The sequence below is a fragment of the Emys orbicularis genome, chromosome 1, assembly GCF_028017835.1.
Source record: "Emys orbicularis isolate rEmyOrb1 chromosome 1, rEmyOrb1.hap1, whole genome shotgun sequence".
Lineage (NCBI taxonomy): Eukaryota > Metazoa > Chordata > Testudines > Emydidae > Emys > Emys orbicularis.
In genome coordinates, this window is record NC_088683.1 from 82,782,071 (window position 1) to 82,803,512 (window position 21,442).

The window sequence follows — 21,442 nt, forward strand, 5'->3', positions numbered from 1 at the left end:
GTCTAATAGAAGGGTGGTCTAAAATATTTAACTTCAGGGACATGACAGGTTAAACAGCCAATGAGCCCTAATAATCATCAGTCTCAATGTAAGTGATGACCAGGAGAAATTTGTAACATGACATTTTGTTGCTTGTAATAGTTAAATTGATAAAAGCTACAGGTTACCTTCCAGCTTCTTAACTTTAATTGGGCAGATTTTACTATTCTGAAAAGCACAATATGTAACAAATAAACAAAAGTTTGTGTGATCTCAGTGGAATATTATTCCATGAGCTCAAGAAAACTGTCACATTGTGACAAAAAAAAGATAGATAACACTGCTCTACAGCCAAAATGCTTCTGAAATAAATGTAGTCAAACTTTACTAATTCTGGGTCACTGAGAACGAAAATAATGCTTAAAATTGTTGATTGGCTCTAGTTTTCAAGATATGCTATTGGGTCAGTATATACAACCCTTGACTTGGGAATGGCGGAGGATAAGTGAGTTATAAAGGGAAGGTATCTCAATTTAAACCAGAAATGACTAAAATACATCTTTGACTGGATCTATGAATAAATCTATGACTGGGTTTGGACAGTACTTGCTTTTTAGGCAAAACAATGAATGATGCAATCTGAAGCTGGTATTGCGTCATCCATGATATGAATTGCATCATGTTATTCCTAGAAGTCATGGATGATGCAATCATAACGAAGCTTACATCACTCTGCTGAACAAATTGCCCTATATCAGCTCTAGAAATCATACAGTGTCATGCTCTCTTATGTCTCAGTGTTTTATTTTGCAAAGGGACACATTTCTGTTTAGCCAAAGTGAGCAGAGATGCCTTGTACTTGTGTGAACAGTGCAGATAACTTCTGCTATGTTCGTGGTGAAGTGACTTTTGCATCACAAAAGCGCAGTATAACCACTATGGTTAAGAGAGCCTATCATCTTTATTTTGTGCAAAATTGGAGATCAGGACAAGAGGTGGGCCCCACACATATGCTGCAACACTTGTGCAACAAATCTTCGCCAGCGGTTGAACAGGAAAAGGAAATCTGTGCCTTCTGCAGTGCCAATGATTTGGAGAGAGCCAACAGATCATACCAGCAATTGTTTCTTCTGCATGGTGCCTCCAGTTGGGAAAGGTGTGTCAAAGAAGAAAAAGTGGACTGTGCATTATCCAAACAGTCCATCAGCTATACGCCCAGTACCCCACGGAGAAGGACTGCCGGTTCCTGATGCACCAGAATCATTCTCACTTGAGTCAGACGAGGAAGAGGAAGAGGATGAAACTTCTGGTCCTGAACCATCAATGTCACAGGACCCACATTTTCCTCCCATCCTCCTCCTCTGAACTACACCTCATAACACAAGGTGAACTGAATGACCTTGTCAGGGATTTTGAATTACCCAAGAGTAAGGCAGAGCTGTTGGGCTCCAGACTACAGCAGTGGAATCTCCTGGCAGGTGATGTTAGGGTTTCCATGTTCCGTGACTGTCAAAAGGATCTTGTCCCATTCTTCTTCATGGAAGGTGATCTTGTAGCCTGCAACAACATCGATGGTGTGATGGCAGCCCTCAACATCGTTCACGATCCAGATGAGTGGAGACTGTTCATTGATTCATCGAAGACGAGTCTTAAAGCTGTTTTACTGCATAATGGCAATGTTTTGCCATCAATTCCAGTTGGTCATGCAATCCATATGAAGGAAACCTATGACAACATGAAACAACTTTTGAGGTGCATAAACTATGACCAACATCAGTGGCAGCTTTGTGGCGATTTGAAGGTTGTTGCTCTCTTGCTTGGTCTGCAGACTGGATACACACAGTACTGCTGTTTTCTCTGCGAATGGGATAGTCGTGCAAGAGATTCCCACTACATCAAGAAAGATTGGCCACTCCGACAGTCATTGGAGCCTGGGAGGAAAAGTGTTCAGCATCCACCACTTGTTGAATCAAGGAAGATTTTGTTACCACCCTTACTCATCAAGCTGGGTCTGATGAAGAACTTTGTCAAGGCCATTGACAAAACACAAGCAGCTTTCAAGTACCTCTGTGGAAAATTTCCAAGGTTAAGTGAAGCTAAGATAAAGGAAGGTGTCTTTGTTGGTCCTCAGATTCGTGAACTTCTTCGAGATGATGCATTTGACCATGCACTGTGTGGCAAGGAAAAGACGGCATGGAAAGTCTTCCAGTTAGTGGCAATAAATTTTCTCGGAAACAACAAGGTAGACAACTACAGGTTGTTGGTGGAAAACCTCCTCAAGGCATACAAAAGCCTTGGTTGCAACAGGTCACTAAAGATACATTTTTTGCACTCTCATCTAGATTTTTTTCCACCGAACTGCGGAGCAGTGAGCGACGAGCACGGCGAGCGATTTCACCAGGACATTGCAACAATGGAGAAACGCTATCAGGGCAAATGGAGCCCATCAATGCTTGCAGACTATTGCTGGACAGTGACGAGATGCTCCATTTAATGAATACAAGAGACAAGCCAAGAAGCGCCGAGTAGACACTGAATAGGACTAAACTATGTACAGAATAGTTTTTTGCCTTTTGTTTCATAATAAATTTTATTTATATAACCCTTTTGCTGATTTTTAAAGTGTTACATAAACAGGACAGGTGAAATATTATCATGTAAAGCAACCATAAACACATGAAAAGACCTAGGTTTACAATTTATGATTAAAACTCTACTATCTACACAATATACATAGACAAAAAACGTAAAAACTTAAATATCTTAGAAACAGTAGCCAATCAGTTGTTTTAATTGTCATATTTGAATTCAGCACATCAAAATACATAATAAATAGCACATTTTATCTCTGAAGCAGACGACTTCTCAAAAATTGTAGACCAGTGTAATTGGCCTGTATTTGGCTAGAGGCCCAAGCCTGGAGAAAAATCATATCTATTTTTAATTCCTGCTCGCTTGTCATGGGATTGTGCAGAAAAGGCCACAAATCAGGAAAGCAGTAATTGCTTATGGGAAATGCTCCTGTATTGTGTTGAAATAACTTTTTTGGGAGTTTGGTGGGGGTCCTTACTCTCCATACCTCTGGGATTCAGCAGCGCATGTGAATTTTTTATACATTTTACAATCTAAAATTTTGATTGTGTTAGCACATGACCAGTGCAGTTAATAGGGAAACTTCAGCTCTTTTAGAATAGTTTTGAACTTGGGAAGAATTTCTACCACCAATAGTTATAGGAAAGGGGTAAGAAGCTGGAACTTTATAAGCTGCAGTAAAATGTGAAATCCTGAACCAACCCATCTTCATTAAAAATAAAAATTGTCAATTGTTATAATTCAGGAACTTTCTGCAAAAATATAAAGTAAGTAGTTCCTGCAGAAAACAATTATGTGCTAACACAAGCTAAAATGATCTTGGAGCCAGTGGGTCTCACTCTCAGCTGGTGTAAATCAGTGTAGCTCCATTTGGCCTTAACCTGTTAAACTACATTGCTGTAATGCAATTCATATTGTTAGTGCTAAATGTTACTTTTCTGCTAGCTATAGGCTAGGGAAACTCAGTTGCCTTCGACTCTGGGGAGAAATCCTTCCTCTGAGGGAAAGAAAAAATTATTTTCTTATTCATCTTTGACTATAATATGACTTGCATCTTTTCGGAGTCCCACAATTATGTAAAATAAAGTACAAAATACAGCAAGTAAGGGATTTTCTCAACTGTATAGAACATTTCAGGTCTTAGACTATAAATTACCTCTTTCCAAAAATAGACATTGTAAAATAGGTTGTGTTCACAATTTTTTTTCATGGCAATTGAAACCAAAGTACCAGCATTTGACCCAAATGATTAATATCTATATGGGACTAGGAAGGTTATCTTAAGTGTCTGAGATTTGTATTTGTCCTCCTTTGGGCATGTCTACACAGCAGTTGAACACCCGTAGCTGTCCTGGGTCAGCTGACTGAGGCTCACAGAGCTTGGGCTGTAAAATTGTGGTGTAGATGTTCAGGCTGAAGAGGGAGCCCAAACTCTGAGACCCAGTGAGGAGGGAGGGCCCCAGAGTCCAGGCTCCAGCCTGAGCCTGAATGTTTACACTTCAATTTTACAGCCCACAGCTAAAACCCATAAGCCTGAGTCAACTGACCCAGGCCAGCTGCAGGTGTTTAATTGCTATGTAGACATACCCTTAAGGAGCTACAATAATTTTTAATTTAAGTTTGAGGTTTGGGTGTAGTGTCCTGAATCACAAATAAAAATGTGTATTGGCACTAGAAGCTTGATAATGGGTATAACATATCTTAAGACTTCATAGAACTTTATTTCTGAAACATCTGCACATAACTTTATAGCGTCTCCATGCAAAAGGGTCTGGAATACCATTAAATCCATTTAAGAATATGCAGAGATTTATGAGAGATCATGAACATGACTGAGTCAAGACAATGTACTCATATCATGGCAGTGCATAAAATCTTTATTTAGAACAATAAAGTATATGTATATAATGTAATTCCATTTTCAAACCAGTATAAAAAAGGATCAGGGCATACATCTATTTTTAAGAGGACATATATATACATACACATCCCATTTTATAAACTTTGTTGCTTAACCTTTCAGTCAGAATGTAACTATACAAGTTTGTCATTTACATCAAAATTTACAAACTCTCTCACATGATGCAACCACCAATGTTTGTGCCTTTGTCTCTAAAGCGTCTGAAATCTCCACATCCCTTCCATTTGCTAATATAATAGCAACATGCCACTCTTACTGTACATTTATTTTTAATACATAGTTGAATCAACTTCTATCTGGAGAAAATTTTTGGATAATTCTTAAATGCAAATCTCATTTAAAACAGCTATAGTACACTGTTAACTTTTCAATTTAACAGTTGTATTGTGTGTGCTGAGCAGTTTCACCATATTACAAAGGGATAGCAACAGAAAATACACAGCTTGTGAAGATCAGAGTTGAGAAAATGTACAAGTTTAAGATTTTATACATGTCCCATGATACAGCACATTGGTTTTTAAAAGCATTCTTATAAAATGACTTCATGACTAAATAAGTACCATTAGTTTATTCAAGTAAAACACACTTCTAAAAGAGCACATTGAATTTTGCAGTATACCATTAGCTGCTTTTTATTCTCACAAAGCTGCTATTAATAGCATGCAAAGTTCAGCTACTCCCAAGGAAACTTCCAAATGTTTCTTCCTTACAAAATCCACTGAGATCTGAGAACAATTTAGGTTGACCTTAATATAACAACACTCCATTTTAACAAATGGACACGTTTTTTTCTAATCACAACAATGCATGGTCTGACCCTTCCCAAAAATGAAGGATTTAAAAATTGATTTGTATTCGGGAATACACAACTACTTACAAGATAGGAAAAAGTAATTAAGGGCTTCATTCTGCCACCATTACTCCCATTGAGTAGTAACTTACTCCAGCAGTGGTCCCAGTGATATCAACTGCTTTTTGTAAATTGGCAGACACTATGCATGGAGTAAATTCTACACAACAGGTAGCAGAATCAGGCCCTTTATAAAAAATTACTTATCATATTAGATTTCCAAATGCCAAACAATCTACCATATTTAGAAATATTTAAATATATTCAGGTTTGTGATACTCCTGTAAGAAGGCCCAAACACTCAGTTTAAACCTGTTAAGTCGGATAAAAAAGAAGGAAAAGCCATAAGCCGTCAAATTGATTATCCAGCTCACACACTTTGTGCTAATGGACATTATTTACATTCCAAATGAGAACAATTATGATTGTGTAAACTTTGTGTTGTCAGAAGGATTGTACATGGGAGTTGTTTCAGTGAGATAAATGAATGTCATTCAGCCTTAAATTTAACTTGTTCAAAGATGAATGTCTGTGGCATTGTTATAAACCCCTAAGCTTTGAGATTGTTACTGTTTAGTAGCATTGCATTTGGGGGCAAATTTTATATCAATTTATAAATGCATTATTCATTGTTATCAAGGGTAAAATATGCACTAAACAAAAAAAAACCAACCCCATAATTTGAACATCAAAGCCTAATTTGAGACCCATCGAGATTAATTACTGCAAATGCTTAGTGTTTTATTACTGTTAATTTTCTCAAATATTCAGTTTGGCAAAATAGCACCTTTATAAACAATTAAGGTAGTTTAATAATATCGGGTTTTGTTCAATTACAGAATCTAAGAAAACGGCTATAAAATTCCAAATGCATTCATTTTTCTTGAGAATATACTGTAGATTGCAGCAAATGGGAAATGTTTTTTGTCTAACATTTTTGCCAAGTGTTCAGTGATAGTTGTTGCCATTTATTATGGGCACATTTCCTCTTTGTCAGAACATGTATTCAAGCAATCTCAACACAACCAGTAAGGTGCAAGTAGAGCCCTGCATGGGGTTATTTTTTTTAATCCTGCTTCTGCAATACCCACTCTCACCTGCTCCCGCATTGTTTCTTGTATTTTTTATCCCACTCCCACCTGCAAAAACCTTAGATTCTGCAAATCCCACGTGAGAGAGAGATCCCCCCCCATCCTATTAAACGAAAAAACAGTTGGTTAATACACACACACACACACACACACACACACACACACACAAAGTCAGATAAAATTTTTACCACTAAAAGAACAAATCTTGCTTAAAGCATGTAAAAATACTTTTAACTCCTGTTATAATAGACCTCAAATCTTTCTATCCCTTATTTAAATTTAAGCATTAAAACCTTTATTTAAAATAAAAAGAAACTTGCTTTACATTGCTGAAATTCTATTTATGACAAACTGATGAGAGATTTAGTGTTTTCCCACAAATTACCAGTCTTTTTTTTTTTTTTTTGCCCACCCAATCCTGCCAGCAACAAAGTACATTTTACCCACTCCCACTATTATGGCAGCAGGATCCTAGTCCCACTGCAGGGCTCTAGGTGCAAGTTCGCAAACAAACATTAGGTCATGCTGAGATTCTAAAAGTGGAAAGTAGGCTTGAAATACTAGTGTAAGAAATACAGACACATACATTATTGTGTCAGACTGAGCTGCTACAGATGGAGAATTCTACTGCTTGGTTTTCTGTAGTGCTAAAAGTTGCTAAGGGTCTGATTTTTAGAGGTGCTGAGCTTCTCCCATTTATTTCAATTCAAGTGGTGGGTGCTCCAGCACCTTATGAAAGTCAGGATATTAGGGTCTAATTCTGACTTACACAAAAGCCTCTTGACCTGCTGTAGGGACAGATCCTCAATTGGTGTAGATTATCATAGCTCCATTGACTTTAATGGAGCTATGACAGTTTACACCAGCTGAGTATCACTGCTAGAACATTGAAAACTAGACCCTAAAGGGCAAATTTTGACCCCATTGAAATCAATAGGAGTTTGCCATTGACTTGCCAAGTTTCCACCCAAATTGTCTATACATATCTAATCTCCATCATTGATCATAATACTTTTTGTACATTGTGGCACTCAGATGTCTTACTAATTAACTGACCCTATATATAGTAAATTCCTTTGACATATAGTTCATAGCAGATTAAGGAAATAACTAAAGCATCCATGACAGTTCTTCTAAAAGTTTAAATAAAAGTATCTCTAAAATATAGTCAGCTTTATGAAGACATTAAAACAAAATATTTTGGACATATTTTAAATTAACTGTTACTGGGTTAATGGTCAGCTGTTAGGCAGTTTGTCATTTGGGGTGAGACATTCCTCCTTTCTGCAGCAGACAACATTAAAATAGATAAATAAGTAGTATCCATTTTCTGGAAAGAGCCTGTACAAATGGGATGCATAAAACGCACGTTGCAAGTTCCAGTATAGTATTTTTAGTGCCTCCTTAAAAATGCATGTCTGACAAAGTCTTAATTTATTATCAGTCTTGTTTCTGTAGTTCATGTATTTAATAATAGCAGTAGACACTGAGGACAACTGGAAATAAAGCTTTCATACCTTGACTAGAATTCATCTTAAAAAAAAAAAATGCCAGATTAAAAAATAAAACCTTATTAGTCATTTAAAACACAATGCAAATAGCTTTTACTGTATGTCAGCAGTAATTAATAAATTCATTCTCAGTATCTTCCACATTTCCTACATCTTATATAAGCTAAGGAATCAGTGGCATGCATCATCAATATTTAGAAAAGGTTTCATGAGTATACTGTTATTCCAGATGTTGAATGCAATTCAAACTTTGTTTTCCCTCCCCATTCTATGGCTGGAATTTTAATTGGAGTCTTCACACATACAACAGTTTCTCCTAATGCTGTCAAAGTTCCATCCTGCTAGTGTCACTTCCGCTTTACTTCTTTTTGATCCATTCTTTGCTTCTTCTAAATGGAGACCACCAGCCAAGCCAAATTCTGTGGAGGATTTTTGAGGTGGACGTACATCCACCTGGCACAAGATAGAGACCACATCTCATTTTACATATGACCTTTGCTAGATATGAAACCAGTTCCTTAGAAGTGAAAGGCTAGCACACTGGTCCGGTGCACCACCTGACTTGCAAGTTTTATACAACAATACTGCAGAGTATGTTTCTGTATCCATTTCTGCATTTTTTTTTAATTTTTTTTTTCAATTCAGAGAACTCCGTTTGTAGGCATCAGGGTAAGCAAGAGGACACAGGATGTAAATTAAGAATACAAACTTCCTTATGACTTTCAAAGATTACATGTTTCTGGAGGCATTTGAAAGATGTCTTTTTTGTTCAGGCCACGTACTTCCTTTGCCAGAATCAGCTGTAAGGACTATACAGTTAAATGACTCCCAATTCCACACAAGGTAGGTATTTGAATAAAATACAGTCCTGCTCAGAGCACACTCTTCTTGATGCTGTTCAATTCAGTGCTGGTTTCACAGTAACAAACACACCCTTAGTTCTCATCTCTTTGAATCAGTATGGATCCTGGGCAGCAATCAATGCAGACTCAGTCTGTCACTCCAGAAGGAATATGAATATGCTTAAAGTTGCTTCATTTATGAAGCAAACATGGAACTGTTGGCTGCCTGCGGGGAAAAAAAGGAAATTGTATTTTTGCTGGTTTCTCACACATTACTCAGTAGCAGAAGCCTAGCAGAGAAATATAATACTTTCTTTATAGAAATAACTAATGAAATAAATAACTTGCATGTACATTCTTTCATCCCAAAGCACATTGCCAAACATATTTTTAAAGGGGCCCAATTGCAGTTTCACGTACAATTCCTCTAGCTTCCCAATCCTGGGCACAGAATACATTTAGACTCTGTCCCTGCATACACACACACACGAGTAGTCCTGTTGAATTTAATAGGACTGCTCATATGTGTATTTGCAGGATTGTTGTACAATTGCAGTACAGAGAAGCCTTAACAAAAGAGCTTTTAAAAAAGTTAAGATGATACCCAGAAAAGCGAGCTGGCCTACTAGAGTAAATTCATTGGTTATGAAAACCATGTAGTCAAAGCAAAATATTTTGGCATTTTCTTTTGTTTAAAAATAAAATCCATGTGCTTTTTTCTCCCACACAACTAGGTGGCCAAGTTAATACCAATATGATACTAATGCATTATGAATGAAGGTCCCGGATATATATAGAGTTTGACAATGATGCAGAACAGTCCAATAGCATAGCGGTATAGTGTTTCATATCTGGAATCACATCAGTATATTCCGTAAATATTCTTCCCCTGTGGAAAGTTTTCCATACTTTCTGTTATCTCCCCCATTCACCTCTTGCATTCAGGATAATATCTTTATATTATAAACTATTCTGAGACAGCCTGTCTCTTCATGATAAGCACTGCAGCTGAAGAGGGCCTTGGGCAGTGGGGGTTGGGAATTCTCAATGAAGGGCCTCTGACTCTTCAATTGGCTGTCACACCAAAGGAGGAAGCAAGACCTGTCTAGAGTGACCAGACAGCAAGTGTGAAAAATTGGGACGGGGAGTGCGGGGTAATAGATGCCTATATAAGATAAAGTCCCAAATATCGGGACTGTCCTGAGAACATCGGGACATCTGGTCACCCTAGAGCTGTCCCTCATTTTGGGATCTTTGTCTCCCACTGTGATATTGAGAGGTCTGGCTGCAAGACAAATGACTACGTTCAGAACACAGGATAATTATATGTGCAATAAGACGGTCTTACAAGTAGGCTAAGCTGACTAATACAAAGTTAGCTCTAGATGTGGCTTCACAGAATAGACACTGTAAATTACAGCTGACAAAAGTTATGAAGTTTGTGGTAGGAATCTGTCATACTGTTTAAGGACTTACCAGTACATGAAACAGTAACAGTGTTGGAAAAAAGCAACAGCTACACTTGTAAGAGCTCTTTTTCTTTTTGCTGCAACATACTGGAAGACATAAAATAAATTTATTTCCATTGTGCTAAAATTTCCAGGGAATGGTGGCAATTAAAGGCCGCATGTGCTAATTAAAATAAATACATTAACAAGCATTACCGCAATGTTTGCGGTCAAAGTGTTTGAGCATTGTAATAAACATCTGTAATAAACTAATAAGTACTGCTTAATTACAGTAGATGCTCAAAACTTTCTTGTGACGGGACGGTAGGAGAAAATATTGTACATGTTTAAAAAGACTTGATGGGGAAAATAATCTATTTTAATTTCTTGGAGAGGTCGTCTCTTGCATTGAACTGTCTTTTTTTTTTTTTTTTTTCTCCCTGAGCCAAGGTTTCATTCTACCTGTGGTGTCAAGGGGAGGATGTTCAGCTTTATTAGTCACTGTACTAAAATGGGATGAGTTATTTGTAGCGAATGATATCCATATTAATGTAAGCCTTAATATGTTAACTAGTCTTCCAGGAATAGGCTGATGTTTATGAATTTGTTTGTTTGAGTACTCTGAAAATTTCAGCCTAAGGTGACCAATCACAGTTTGTGAACCCAAAGTCATGTGGAATTGTTTCTTCCTTTTTTACATTTTTTTTTTTTTTTTTTTTTTTGGTCCAGTGAGAAGAGGGCAAAGATTTCAAGATGAACACACCTACCTGAATATTCATATGAACAGGAGCGGTGCCAGGGTTTTTGCCGCCCTAGGCAGCAGTGCTCCTCCTCTGAGCATTCGGCAGTGGGGGTCCTTCCGCTCCGCGTCTTCGGGGCACTTCAGCGGCGGGTCCCAGAGCGAGTGAAGGACCCACCACTGAAGACCCAGGGTGGAAGGACCCCCCGCTGCCGAATTTCCACCGAGGGCGGCAAAATGTCACCCCCCCCAAATCCTGCCACCCTAGGCAACCGCCTAGGGTCGCCTAGTGGAAGCGCCAGCCCTGCACATGAATATTACATTTGAAGTTGGTTCATGTGAATTTTTGCAATATTAGTCCAGTGCTTCACAGCACAGTGAATGGCAAAATCTGTTTCCAACTGCTGGTCCCCACATAGATCCAATCACATTTTGGGATTGGCTCGATACCACCCGGCTGCTCCCCTTCCTGTATGGCAGTCTTTCAGCACTGTTTTACCTTGTAGGACTGATCATTCCCCCCCTCATTAGCAAATTCCACCTCCCTTGTGGAGTAAGCACAGAAGGAAGAAATAAAGTCACCTGCTGCTATCTACCAACCTCCCCTTACAGCTGTTGCTGCTACCAAAATTCCCCAGGGGAAGAGAGGCCACCACGATCTGCCTTCCCTTTCCCCATACTAGGAAACACTGGAACATCTGGCTCCTTCACTCCAGCAGCAGGAGGGCAGGAAGTTGTGAGGAGTGCACCAGGGCCTCCTACTGTAACAGAAAGGATAGGGGAAAACTGACAGTGGCATCTCTCCTCCACAGGGAAAGCTGACATGCAGACAACCAACTTCTACTACATAGAGGGAAAATTACTGATGGAAGAAGGGGAAGTTAGTCTGAAGAGATGAGCCTTTTCTGTCTCAGTACTGAAAACTAGAGGCAAAGATGAAGGATAATCGTATATGATGAAGGGATGTGATCCCAGGTGGTATCCCTTCAGCCTACAAGGCTTTCATTTTTCATCTGCTGCAGAAGGAATATTAAATCCATTTTACTCTGCAAAAAATCTCCTTTGAAGGGAAGTTGCTGCCACAGAAAGCAGATTTTGCCATTTGCTGAGAGTTCTGTAGCTGAACTCCCTCCATTGACGTTACAAGTATGGAACTTCTCTCTGGCTTCTGAGTGATTAACTTTGCAACAATAATGTTCTCCTAATGGAGTTTTTTGGTATACAGAAAAAACAATAATTACATTTAGCGTAGGAGCACACTTTAAGGAACATACTCTGGGCACAAATTCTATCCAATACATTTTTATGACAAGAATCTTGGTAATATGCACATTTTGTTTCCAAGTTCATCTTTCAGAGAGCAAGAGAAAGCATTAAGAAATGGAAAAATGATACTTGATTTTTCGAAGATGAGATTTATGTAAAGACTTCAGTGAAGCAAAATACCTTATCTCATTATCCTCTTGACAGTTATTACACTGTGTTGTTTCATCACTTTCTGGTCTGGATGTGCGATGTGTTTTCTAAGAGGAAAGTGCATTAGATATAATTACTGTATAGTGACACTTTAATAAAGAAATGATAATTATTCATTTAAGTGTCCTTTTCTATTTTCAGTATCAATATGTTCTTGTACAAGATAAACCAAATCCCGCTTTCAGATGCACACATGCATCCCACTGAAGTCAAGCAGAGTTATGCATGCAAGTGTGATAGCAGAATTTAACAATGTATTTTATATGCAATGAAGTGTTATGTTTTTAACCAAGCACAATACCAGGTTAATATCTCCTAACTGTTAGAGTGTGAGAACCTGTCCTAAAAAACCAACTGGGACTGCTTGTGTGAGCAAGATTACTCCTCTAAAGTTGTGCAGGATTGGAACCTATAGAAGCTTAAGTCTGATCTATTGTTAAATGTTTTGCTGGGACAGCTGTGTCATTAGGAGTGTGATAAAATCACCCCCTAACTGATGTAGCTATGTTGGCAAAAATCCCCAGTGTTGACACAGTGATGCTGGCAAAAGAACATTTTTGCCAGGAAAGTTTACATCATTTGGGAACTGTTATGATCTATACTGGTAAAATAATTTTGTGCCTCTGCTAGGAGGGTTTGCTGGTATAGCTTTTTGACCAACTTGAATAACCTGGCACCAGTTATAGCCCGTGCTCTACTTTCAGCTGTAGATGCCTTGCTGGTGACGTCCTCCTTCGGTGCAAATATGACGGGCTCATGCCAAAGCCCCCCAGGGGACATGCATCCTCTGATGTCGGCAGGCATGTCTGCAGTACACCGTGATAGTGTATTCAATTGTAGCAGGGATCTCCACTAATCCATCAAAATTGCAAACTGGAATGTTGCAACTCTTCACAGGTGTTGTCATCAGGTCATCTCGATTACTTATTGTACATCTTAAACATCGGCATGGTCACCTCGCTGTCATAGTAGTCTGTGCACCGACAGAGGAATCTGTTGATTCAGTCAAAGATCATTTCTACGATCAGTTGGAATCTCTAGTATGCACTGTCTCTCCACATAATAATCTCATGATCCTGGGAAACCTAAATGCAATTATTGGGTCCCTGCGAATTGGGCTTGAATGGGTCATTGGTCATTAGGGTTCAGGTACACCCAATGATAACTCTTGCCGCTTGCTCACATTCTGTGCCTCTTAGAACCTTTCCATTCTTGGGTCATGGTTCAAGTGGTGGTGCATATACCAGATGTCATGGATCTCTCACTATGGCATCTCTCAGAAGTAGTTGGACCACATCATCCCACATGTGACAGGTGTCTCTTCACCTCCTGTAGAGTATATTGTGGTGCGGAATATGCCATGAACACAGATCACCACCTAGTGGTTGCCCGCATGGCATTGACGCTCCGACGAGCAGGTAAGCCCTCTGTGATGATAAAGAAATTTGACATCGATGCACTTCTCCGCGAGCCGGTTTAGCCAACAGGTTTTGTAGCAACGTCAGCAATAGATTCTCTTCTCTAGCCGACCTTCCAGATGACATCGAGGTTGCTCTCTGCTCACCTCCATACTCCACCAATTTGCTGAGCCAACGATTGGCTATAAGTAGGATGACCGTATTTCCCTATGCTGAATATAGGATACCTGGTAAAATTACTCGTTCAATGGCAATCAATCAGAACTATGCAGTACAGATGCTCCCTGACCTACGCAAGCGTTCCGTTCCGGAACGCCTTGCGTAACTCAAATTTTGCGTAAGTCTGAAATGTATACCCGACCATTACGCCAAAAAACCCAACAATCCATTTCTAACTTACACAAATCCGCACTTACAGAAAAAGTTCCGTAAGTCAGGTTTGTGTAACCCGGGGGGCATCTGTACAAACATTCAAATTATCAAGTTGACTGTGCTCCTGTTAAAAAGAATCCAGCTATGCAGTATTTCTTATTTACCTTCTTCTCTCTAAGGCTTTAGGGTTCACATAGGAAGAGGTGACATACACACGCCCGTACATCTCTCTTTCACACAGGGGGAGTGACCGACCGACCTGACCCTCCCTGCCTGGTGCTCACCGCCCTCCACAACTGGCTGGGCCCTCCAGGACGGACCTGCCTCTCCTGGTACCTGGCGCAGCGTCTTCCTGGGGCAACACAGGGCTGGGGGCACGCAGGGTCACATGCTCCCCCACCCCAGATTTCTGCCAGGGTTCACACCAAAATGTGGCCAGCAGCAGCCTTTCAGCACTGTGCAGGGGGAGGGATGACCTGGCCCGTGTCTTTGCAGAGCTCATCTCTTCTTTCCTCCTCTCCTCTCCCTCCCCTGTGTGGCTGGAAGCAGCTTGTCTCTTCCTGCCCACAGAATGTCAAAAGGCAGCTAACACCTCCAGGCTGCTGCTGGCCACCGACATAACCCAGCCGCTTCCTGTCCCCTGGCTACAGTGCAGGCAGGAAGGGGTTAAGCCCCACGGATGCATTGTGCTCCAGGGCCCAGGGAACCTGACTGCAGGGGTTTCAGTGAATCTGGCCAGAGAGGTGGCTCATCAGGGGAGGGTGTCTAGGGGACAGAGCAGCCCCACGCTTTCGGGGGTAAGACCTAGGGCAGGGGTGTGTGTGTGTGTGTGTGTGTGTGTGTGTGTGTGTGTGTGTGTGAGAAGCTTCGGGGGCTGCTGTGGATCGTGCAGATTTGGGGCACGAACAGGCTGGAAATAGCTTCCCCCTGCCACTCCAGAGCTTAGCTGAGGGGCGAGAGGCTTCCCTATGCCAGCGCTGTGCAGGGCTTTGGCACATGCAGGGCGTGGCTCCTCCTGGTCAGCGCTCCAGGCCGAAGGGTCTTGAACTTTCTCAGGGTGCGTGCCCAGCCAGAGGCAGTGGGGGAAGGAAGGAGCCTGCCAGCCAGGCTGTTGGTGAGCTGAGCGCTCCAGCCAAGGGCTGGTTCTCCACACAGCGCCTGGAGTGAGATGCGCTCTGCTGGGGAGGGGGGGGGGAGAATATGGAGGCTGAAGGGGCACAGCAGTGAGAGGACAGCAAGAGGGGAAGCATGTAAAGGGCCAATGTGTGGGCAGCAGAGACAACATGTAACTGGCCACCGCTTGGCACCTGCCCACACTCACCAGCCACCGCAGCTCACAGCGCACAGCCAGTACTGGCCAGAAACAGGATGAGGGGTGGGGTCCTGGGGGCTGCGCTGATGGACCAGCAGGGGGAGCGTCCGGCCCTGCACATTGCAGCTTTGCCCCGCCACCAGCCTTGCACACTCACCCCCCCCCCCCAATGTCAGCTGCTGGACACCCCTTCCCCCACTCACCACTGGTGGGTGGGTGGCTAGCGAGCATGGAACCAGCCCGCAGCATGCGGGGGAACAGAAAATACGGAACAATTTGCCCGTTTTTAAAAAAAAGTCAGGACACCTGCAGGAGGGCTTAAATATGGGACTGTCTCTTTAAAAGTGGGATGTCGGGTCACCCTAGCTATAGGTGCCCAGCACACTGACTATGGCTATCAGAGCAGGCCTTCCAGACAATTAAATTGAATGCCACAGCCCACCAGCATGGTGATAAGCGCACTCGTAATCAGCTGAAGCAAAAGTTTAACACCCTGTCACACCGCGATCGTGAGGCATGTTATAACCAAGAGGTGGATGGTGTCTCCCCTGGCTAAGCCAAATTCAACTTAAAGTGGGCATTCTGCGCAATCTGCAACCGCAGTGGTCAAGAGGTAGTCGCTACAAATGGCAGCCTGAAGGACAGCCAAAGCCTGTCGGATGACGACATCCTCTCAAGCTGGGTGGAACGTTTTCACAGCACCCTGAACCACCCTCCAGCTGCCGCTTGTTTAGAGATAGACAATCTGGCAGCCACTGTGGTTTCGGACACAGACACTTGTACTGATGCACCGATGTTGGATGAAGTGAAGCATGCCATCTGTAAACTGAAAAATGGACAGGCAGCCAGCGCTGATGGCATTTCCACCCCCCCCCCAAAAGAGATGCTATAATGTGCTATTGACCCTGTAGCAGAATCACTTCTGGCCATCTTTTGTCTGGTGTGGAGAAGTGGAACCTTGCCAACTGCCTGGAAGGACGGTATTGTGATTTCCCTTTTGTAAGGGCAAGGGACCGCACAGTGAATGTAAGAGCTACAGGCTGATCACCTTGTTGTCCATGCCAAGGAAGGTGTTTGCACATGTTCTGCTGGTGCATTTGGAGCCCCTGCTACAGCAGAAGCATTGCCCCCAACAGTCAGGCTTTACAAGGAACAGGTCCACATTAGACACTATTTTGGCCCTTTGCTTGTTGTCGGAGCTACACCATGAGTTCAAGAAGCCCCCACACATTGCGCATATTAATCTTAAGGCTGCGTTTGATTCAGCTGACCAAGTCACACTATGGAAGGCCTTACAGGGCATACATGTTCCTACCACTCTGCTGGACTTGATTAGACAGCTGCATAATGGAACCACTGCCCATGTACATCTGGTGTCAGACAGGGCTGCGTATTGACCCCTGCACTCTTTTGTCAGGCAATGGATTTTATAATGCAACATTCAGTCAGGTCAGTAGGCAATAAGCTTGGTGATCTCTCGCTCTCAGACCTTGACTATGCTGATAACGTTGTTCATCTAGTACAGAGCCCCAACAGGTTTCGCGAGGCACTCCAGCAAATGGAGAAGAGTAAGCTAAGGTTGGCCTCCATGTTTCATGGTCAAAGATAAAGCTGCAAAATCTAGGACCAGCTCCACCTGTGACTCCAATCTCTTTGAATAATGAAACTGTCGAAGCAATCTCCAGCTTCGGCTATTTGGGTTCTATACTCACCAATTCCTCCAACTCTCACACAGAGGTTCTCCATTAGATTGGTATTGCAGCGCCTGCCATGGGTCGTTTACTACAAATATGGAATCAAGATCATCTCAGCATGACCACCAAATTCAGGATCTATTCGAGCTGTATCCCCTCCGTACTGTTGTACGGCTGCGAAACATGGACAGTATGCTACTCAGACTGGACAAAGCTGGAGGCTTTCCACACAAAATGCCAATGTTGTATATTGGGCATAAAGTGGAATGACTTCATTTGTAATGCAGATATTTATGGTTGCTCTGGTCTACAGACTACTGGAACCATTATTCACAGACTGTCTTATGCTTTTCAGACATATCTCAAGAATGCCATAAGATGTTCCGACGAATGCTGTTCTCAGAGTGGTTTGTAACATCCGGGATAAAATTCCACCAATGAGGGGTGGAGACGGGCCAGAGGCAGCCCCCCTATTACATGGATTCATCAAGTCTGTTCCGATGTTGGACTCTTGGGCCATGAAGCCCTTGCAGCTGCACAGGAACTGACCAAAAAGGGCTAACAATTGCTACTGCTGACTATTCAGCAAGCGTTGAAGAAGAGTAAATCCTTTCTAGTGCAGACAAGGCCTCAATAAGTGGAAAAGCACTGCCACATCAAGACATAAATTGGGAGAACTGGGAAGTTGTGGGATTTCTAGTTCCTACATTTCAGGCCTAGAGTTATTTTGTTAGCACACCAACAGGCATGATTTTTTTTAATTTGGGAGAAAGGGCAGGAGTGATTTAGGAATTAAAAACAGATTCACTGATTATATACATTTGAGAGTTACATAATTCAATGAGGTTCAAATTATATGCCCCTAGTTTTTAAAATCAAGATACTTGTTTGCTTAGGGATAAAATGTAACTGGTCTCTGCCTAACCAGGTAAGTTTGATATTTCTCACCTTCCAGCAGATGGCTCCCAAAGTAAAGCCAATAAGAAGAGAAAACAATGACGGCAGTGCTATGCTTATTACTTTCAGGGTGGGGCTGCTAATGAAGTCGAGTGCCTCTTCTGTAATTAAAAAGCATGGTTAGTGATGACAGATTTTCTGGAAAAAAATTATTTTCATGGTACCATTGTTAACAATAGCTAATTTATGCACATAATATGACAGCTCTCAGCATCCCAGGTAACTGAGATAAATACTGTGAGATATACCTTCAAAGTGGGGTTTTTTTGGGGGGGGGGTGTTTGTGTTTTTGTTGGCGGTGATATTCATGCCAAAAGCTTACAGGAATTTTTGTTGCTATTGCACAAGTCCTATCCTTCATGCACATAAGCAATTTCCACTGATCTCAGCAGGAGTTATGTGTAGGCGGAGGCCAGAATTTGGACCGTTGGTTAATTAGTTAAGGCAGGATATGAAAAATCCTGTGGGAGTAGCCTAGGGTTCTACCTTCTAAACTGCAAATTGAGCTACAGGACACTTGATTTAAACAGCTTTAATCTAGTTTTACTTAGAATCAGGAGCTGCAGCTCAAATGGTGTATTATCAGGGTACATGAAAACCTTACGTTGAGTATTGGAAAAGAAATGCTGTGGTTAGATAACTATAATATGCAGTTTATAAAATATAGGACCTGTGTTTAATCATGATTCTGATCAAGTCTGAACTCTACTAGAATCCTGCAGGTGTGTAAACACTAAAGGGAAATTTTAGTCAAGCAGAACAGATACCTGATTATTACATTACGGAAAGAGTAGATATTCTATGGAGAAAGAATGCTGCATCTAGCTGTCTGACATAGTTGTGTGGAATAGAGGGGAACACTGAACACACAACCAACTGGTTAATCTGCTGTCATTGGCTGTTTTCCCTCCATAGCATTTGCAGTTTCTGCTAGCTTAGTCTTCCAGTAAGTCTCTACTCCCTATGCACATCTTTTATCAAGCCCTCCCACAATTCCCAGAGTTAATGTAAGAATCTGGATTTGGGAGGGGTTTGCTGATGTGCATTTCAGAGATTTAGGGCCATGCCTCAACCAATAACTTAACCCCATATCTAGGACTAGACCTAAGGGGTTTTGGAACCAGAACTAGACCTCTTGAATAAACATGAAAATAATTCATATTGCTGAATACACACAGATCTTATTTTTAGAATTTTACTCAGGAAGAATGAAGAATTGCTTCTGCCCAGGTAAAGAAATCCTTATTTTGTTCGTTAGCCATATCTCCTTCTTGGACACTTTACAGTTATATATACACTCTAGTTGTATAATCATAAACTACCCAAAGCTATGGGTGTTCCCATTTTTAAAAACCTCACTCTGTATATTATTATTCATTTTTCCTGGAGTAAAGGAAGGTATGTATGTTGTTGCAGATCTCAGACAGCAGAAAAGTTATTTGATAACATGTTACCTAAGGTAGCATATATAACCTACCACAAATTCTCCACCTACTCTACGATGCCAGTCTCAGCGTGCAACGGCAAGTGCGTAGACTTTTACATAAAACACTTTTAGCAAAAGTTATTCAAAGTATTCAGCTAGATACAAGGATATCTAGTTAATTGCTACATTTTCACATGTGTTAATGTACATATTTCAACAAGTTTTTGGACCATAAACTAGCTTGATTTAAAATTAGACACTACTGATTGGAAAGTCTCATTTCTGATAAGAAGGCCTCAGCATTCAGTTTTGCCTTCATTTAGCATTTACACAAACTTGAAAGGAATACTCAGTTAGGTTTGTACCTTGGGAGGCAGGGCATATGGGACACAGTCTTCTAAATACATGTCAGGTCCTGAAAAATTGTAACTTTTGTAAATTTGTTTAAGATAATTTTGAGTTTATAGGTGGTGGTGGATTTGAGAGACCTGGAGAAACTGAATCTAGTCATGGCAGGTTTTATCATGTCCTATTTATTTCTGGTAATGTCTGCAGAGGAGTAGGTACTTCCAAAAACAAAACACAAAACCCTACTACATGACCCCTGCCCCTCCTGGAGAGAAGATATGGGGAATTGGTACAATATATGCAATTATGTTCAGATGTTTATATTCTAAATAGATTATATTTACACTGTTCCCATAGGACTTCTCAAGCTTGTCAGTCGGTCAGTTTTCTGTTAGAATCACAGCACAGATAGGTCTTTAAGAGGGAATCTATGCCAAAGAAGTTAGTGGCCTTATAGATGTACTCAGGAAGAGCGGCATCAAGGAAAGCAGAGGCATTTATGTGAGAAGCTGACAAAGCTCACAGTGGGAGAAGAGGGCAGCACAGAATGAGAGAGGGGAATTGACATCAGTGTGAATCTTGTCTAACTTCACTTTGAAAAAATGTTCTGCCTCATTTTACTTCCTTACAATAGAAATTTCAAACCCAAAATATGGTAAGAGTCACCAAGACAACACTTGAGTTTCAGCAGGTTTTGGGCAACCCGCCATTTAAAAATTCCTAATAGGCTCAGACTCCAACAGTCTTTAGATATTTTGTGGCGTGGGAACAGGACTGGTGCCAGGGTTTTTGCCGCGATCGCAATTGCGATCGGCGGCACTCTGGTGGCAGCTCCACCGTGCCGCTTTCTTCTTCGGAGGGAATTCGGCGGCAGATGCTTCCCTCCGAGAGGGACCCACCGCCGAACAGCCCGACGTGCCGCCCCTTCCCCTTGGCCGCCCCAAGCACCTGCTTGCTGGGCTGGTGCCTGGAGCCAGCCCTGCGTGGGAATGCCTAATGATCTGTTTTTCTCCCTGTCTTTAGTGTTTCTAGTCCAGTTTTCTGGGCCCAAATATTGAAAGGCTTAACTAATATCATTCATGAATCTAAATACCTGATTATGCCCACAAAATGATCCTCAATTTTAACCTGTGGGCAAAAAATGGTATGTCAGATGGATAGCTAAATGCCTATTTTACATTTCTTTCTACCCTTGATCTTCATTTCCTGTTTGAAACTTGGGTTTGGAGATGCTGGTTTGAAAACAGTATTAAAGCAGATAGATTTAAGCTGAGTCCAAACTACCTCCAGCTCCAGAGTCTGTCACAAATAGTATATTTTCTGCCCCTTGCACTAGTCACTGGTACTTGGGTATGGTGTGAGGAGTCCTGATCTTGGCTGCATTGCCTGGCATCAATCCCATGGTCACTGTGTGGGTCCAGGCTCCCGTTTTGGGTGCAGGCTGCTCCTCCAGCTATGCCCCTGGC

At 41.5% G+C, this 21,442-nt stretch overlaps 1 protein-coding gene across 1 annotated transcript in view; it reads right to left on the reverse strand.

The window, feature by feature from the left end:
* Window positions 1–10,302: 10,302 nt before the first annotated feature.
* Window positions 10,303–21,442, reverse strand: part of KITLG (KIT ligand) — an 87,073-nt gene continuing 75,933 nt past the window's right edge. The window contains exons 7-9 of the mRNA XM_065423341.1: window positions 18,194–18,303; window positions 12,420–12,496; window positions 10,303–10,342 (exon numbers count right to left, since the gene is read on the reverse strand). Of these exons, the coding sequence (XP_065279413.1) occupies window positions 10,303–10,342; window positions 12,420–12,496; window positions 18,194–18,303 (227 nt within the window). The remainder of the gene's footprint in view (window positions 10,343–12,419; window positions 12,497–18,193; window positions 18,304–21,442) is intronic.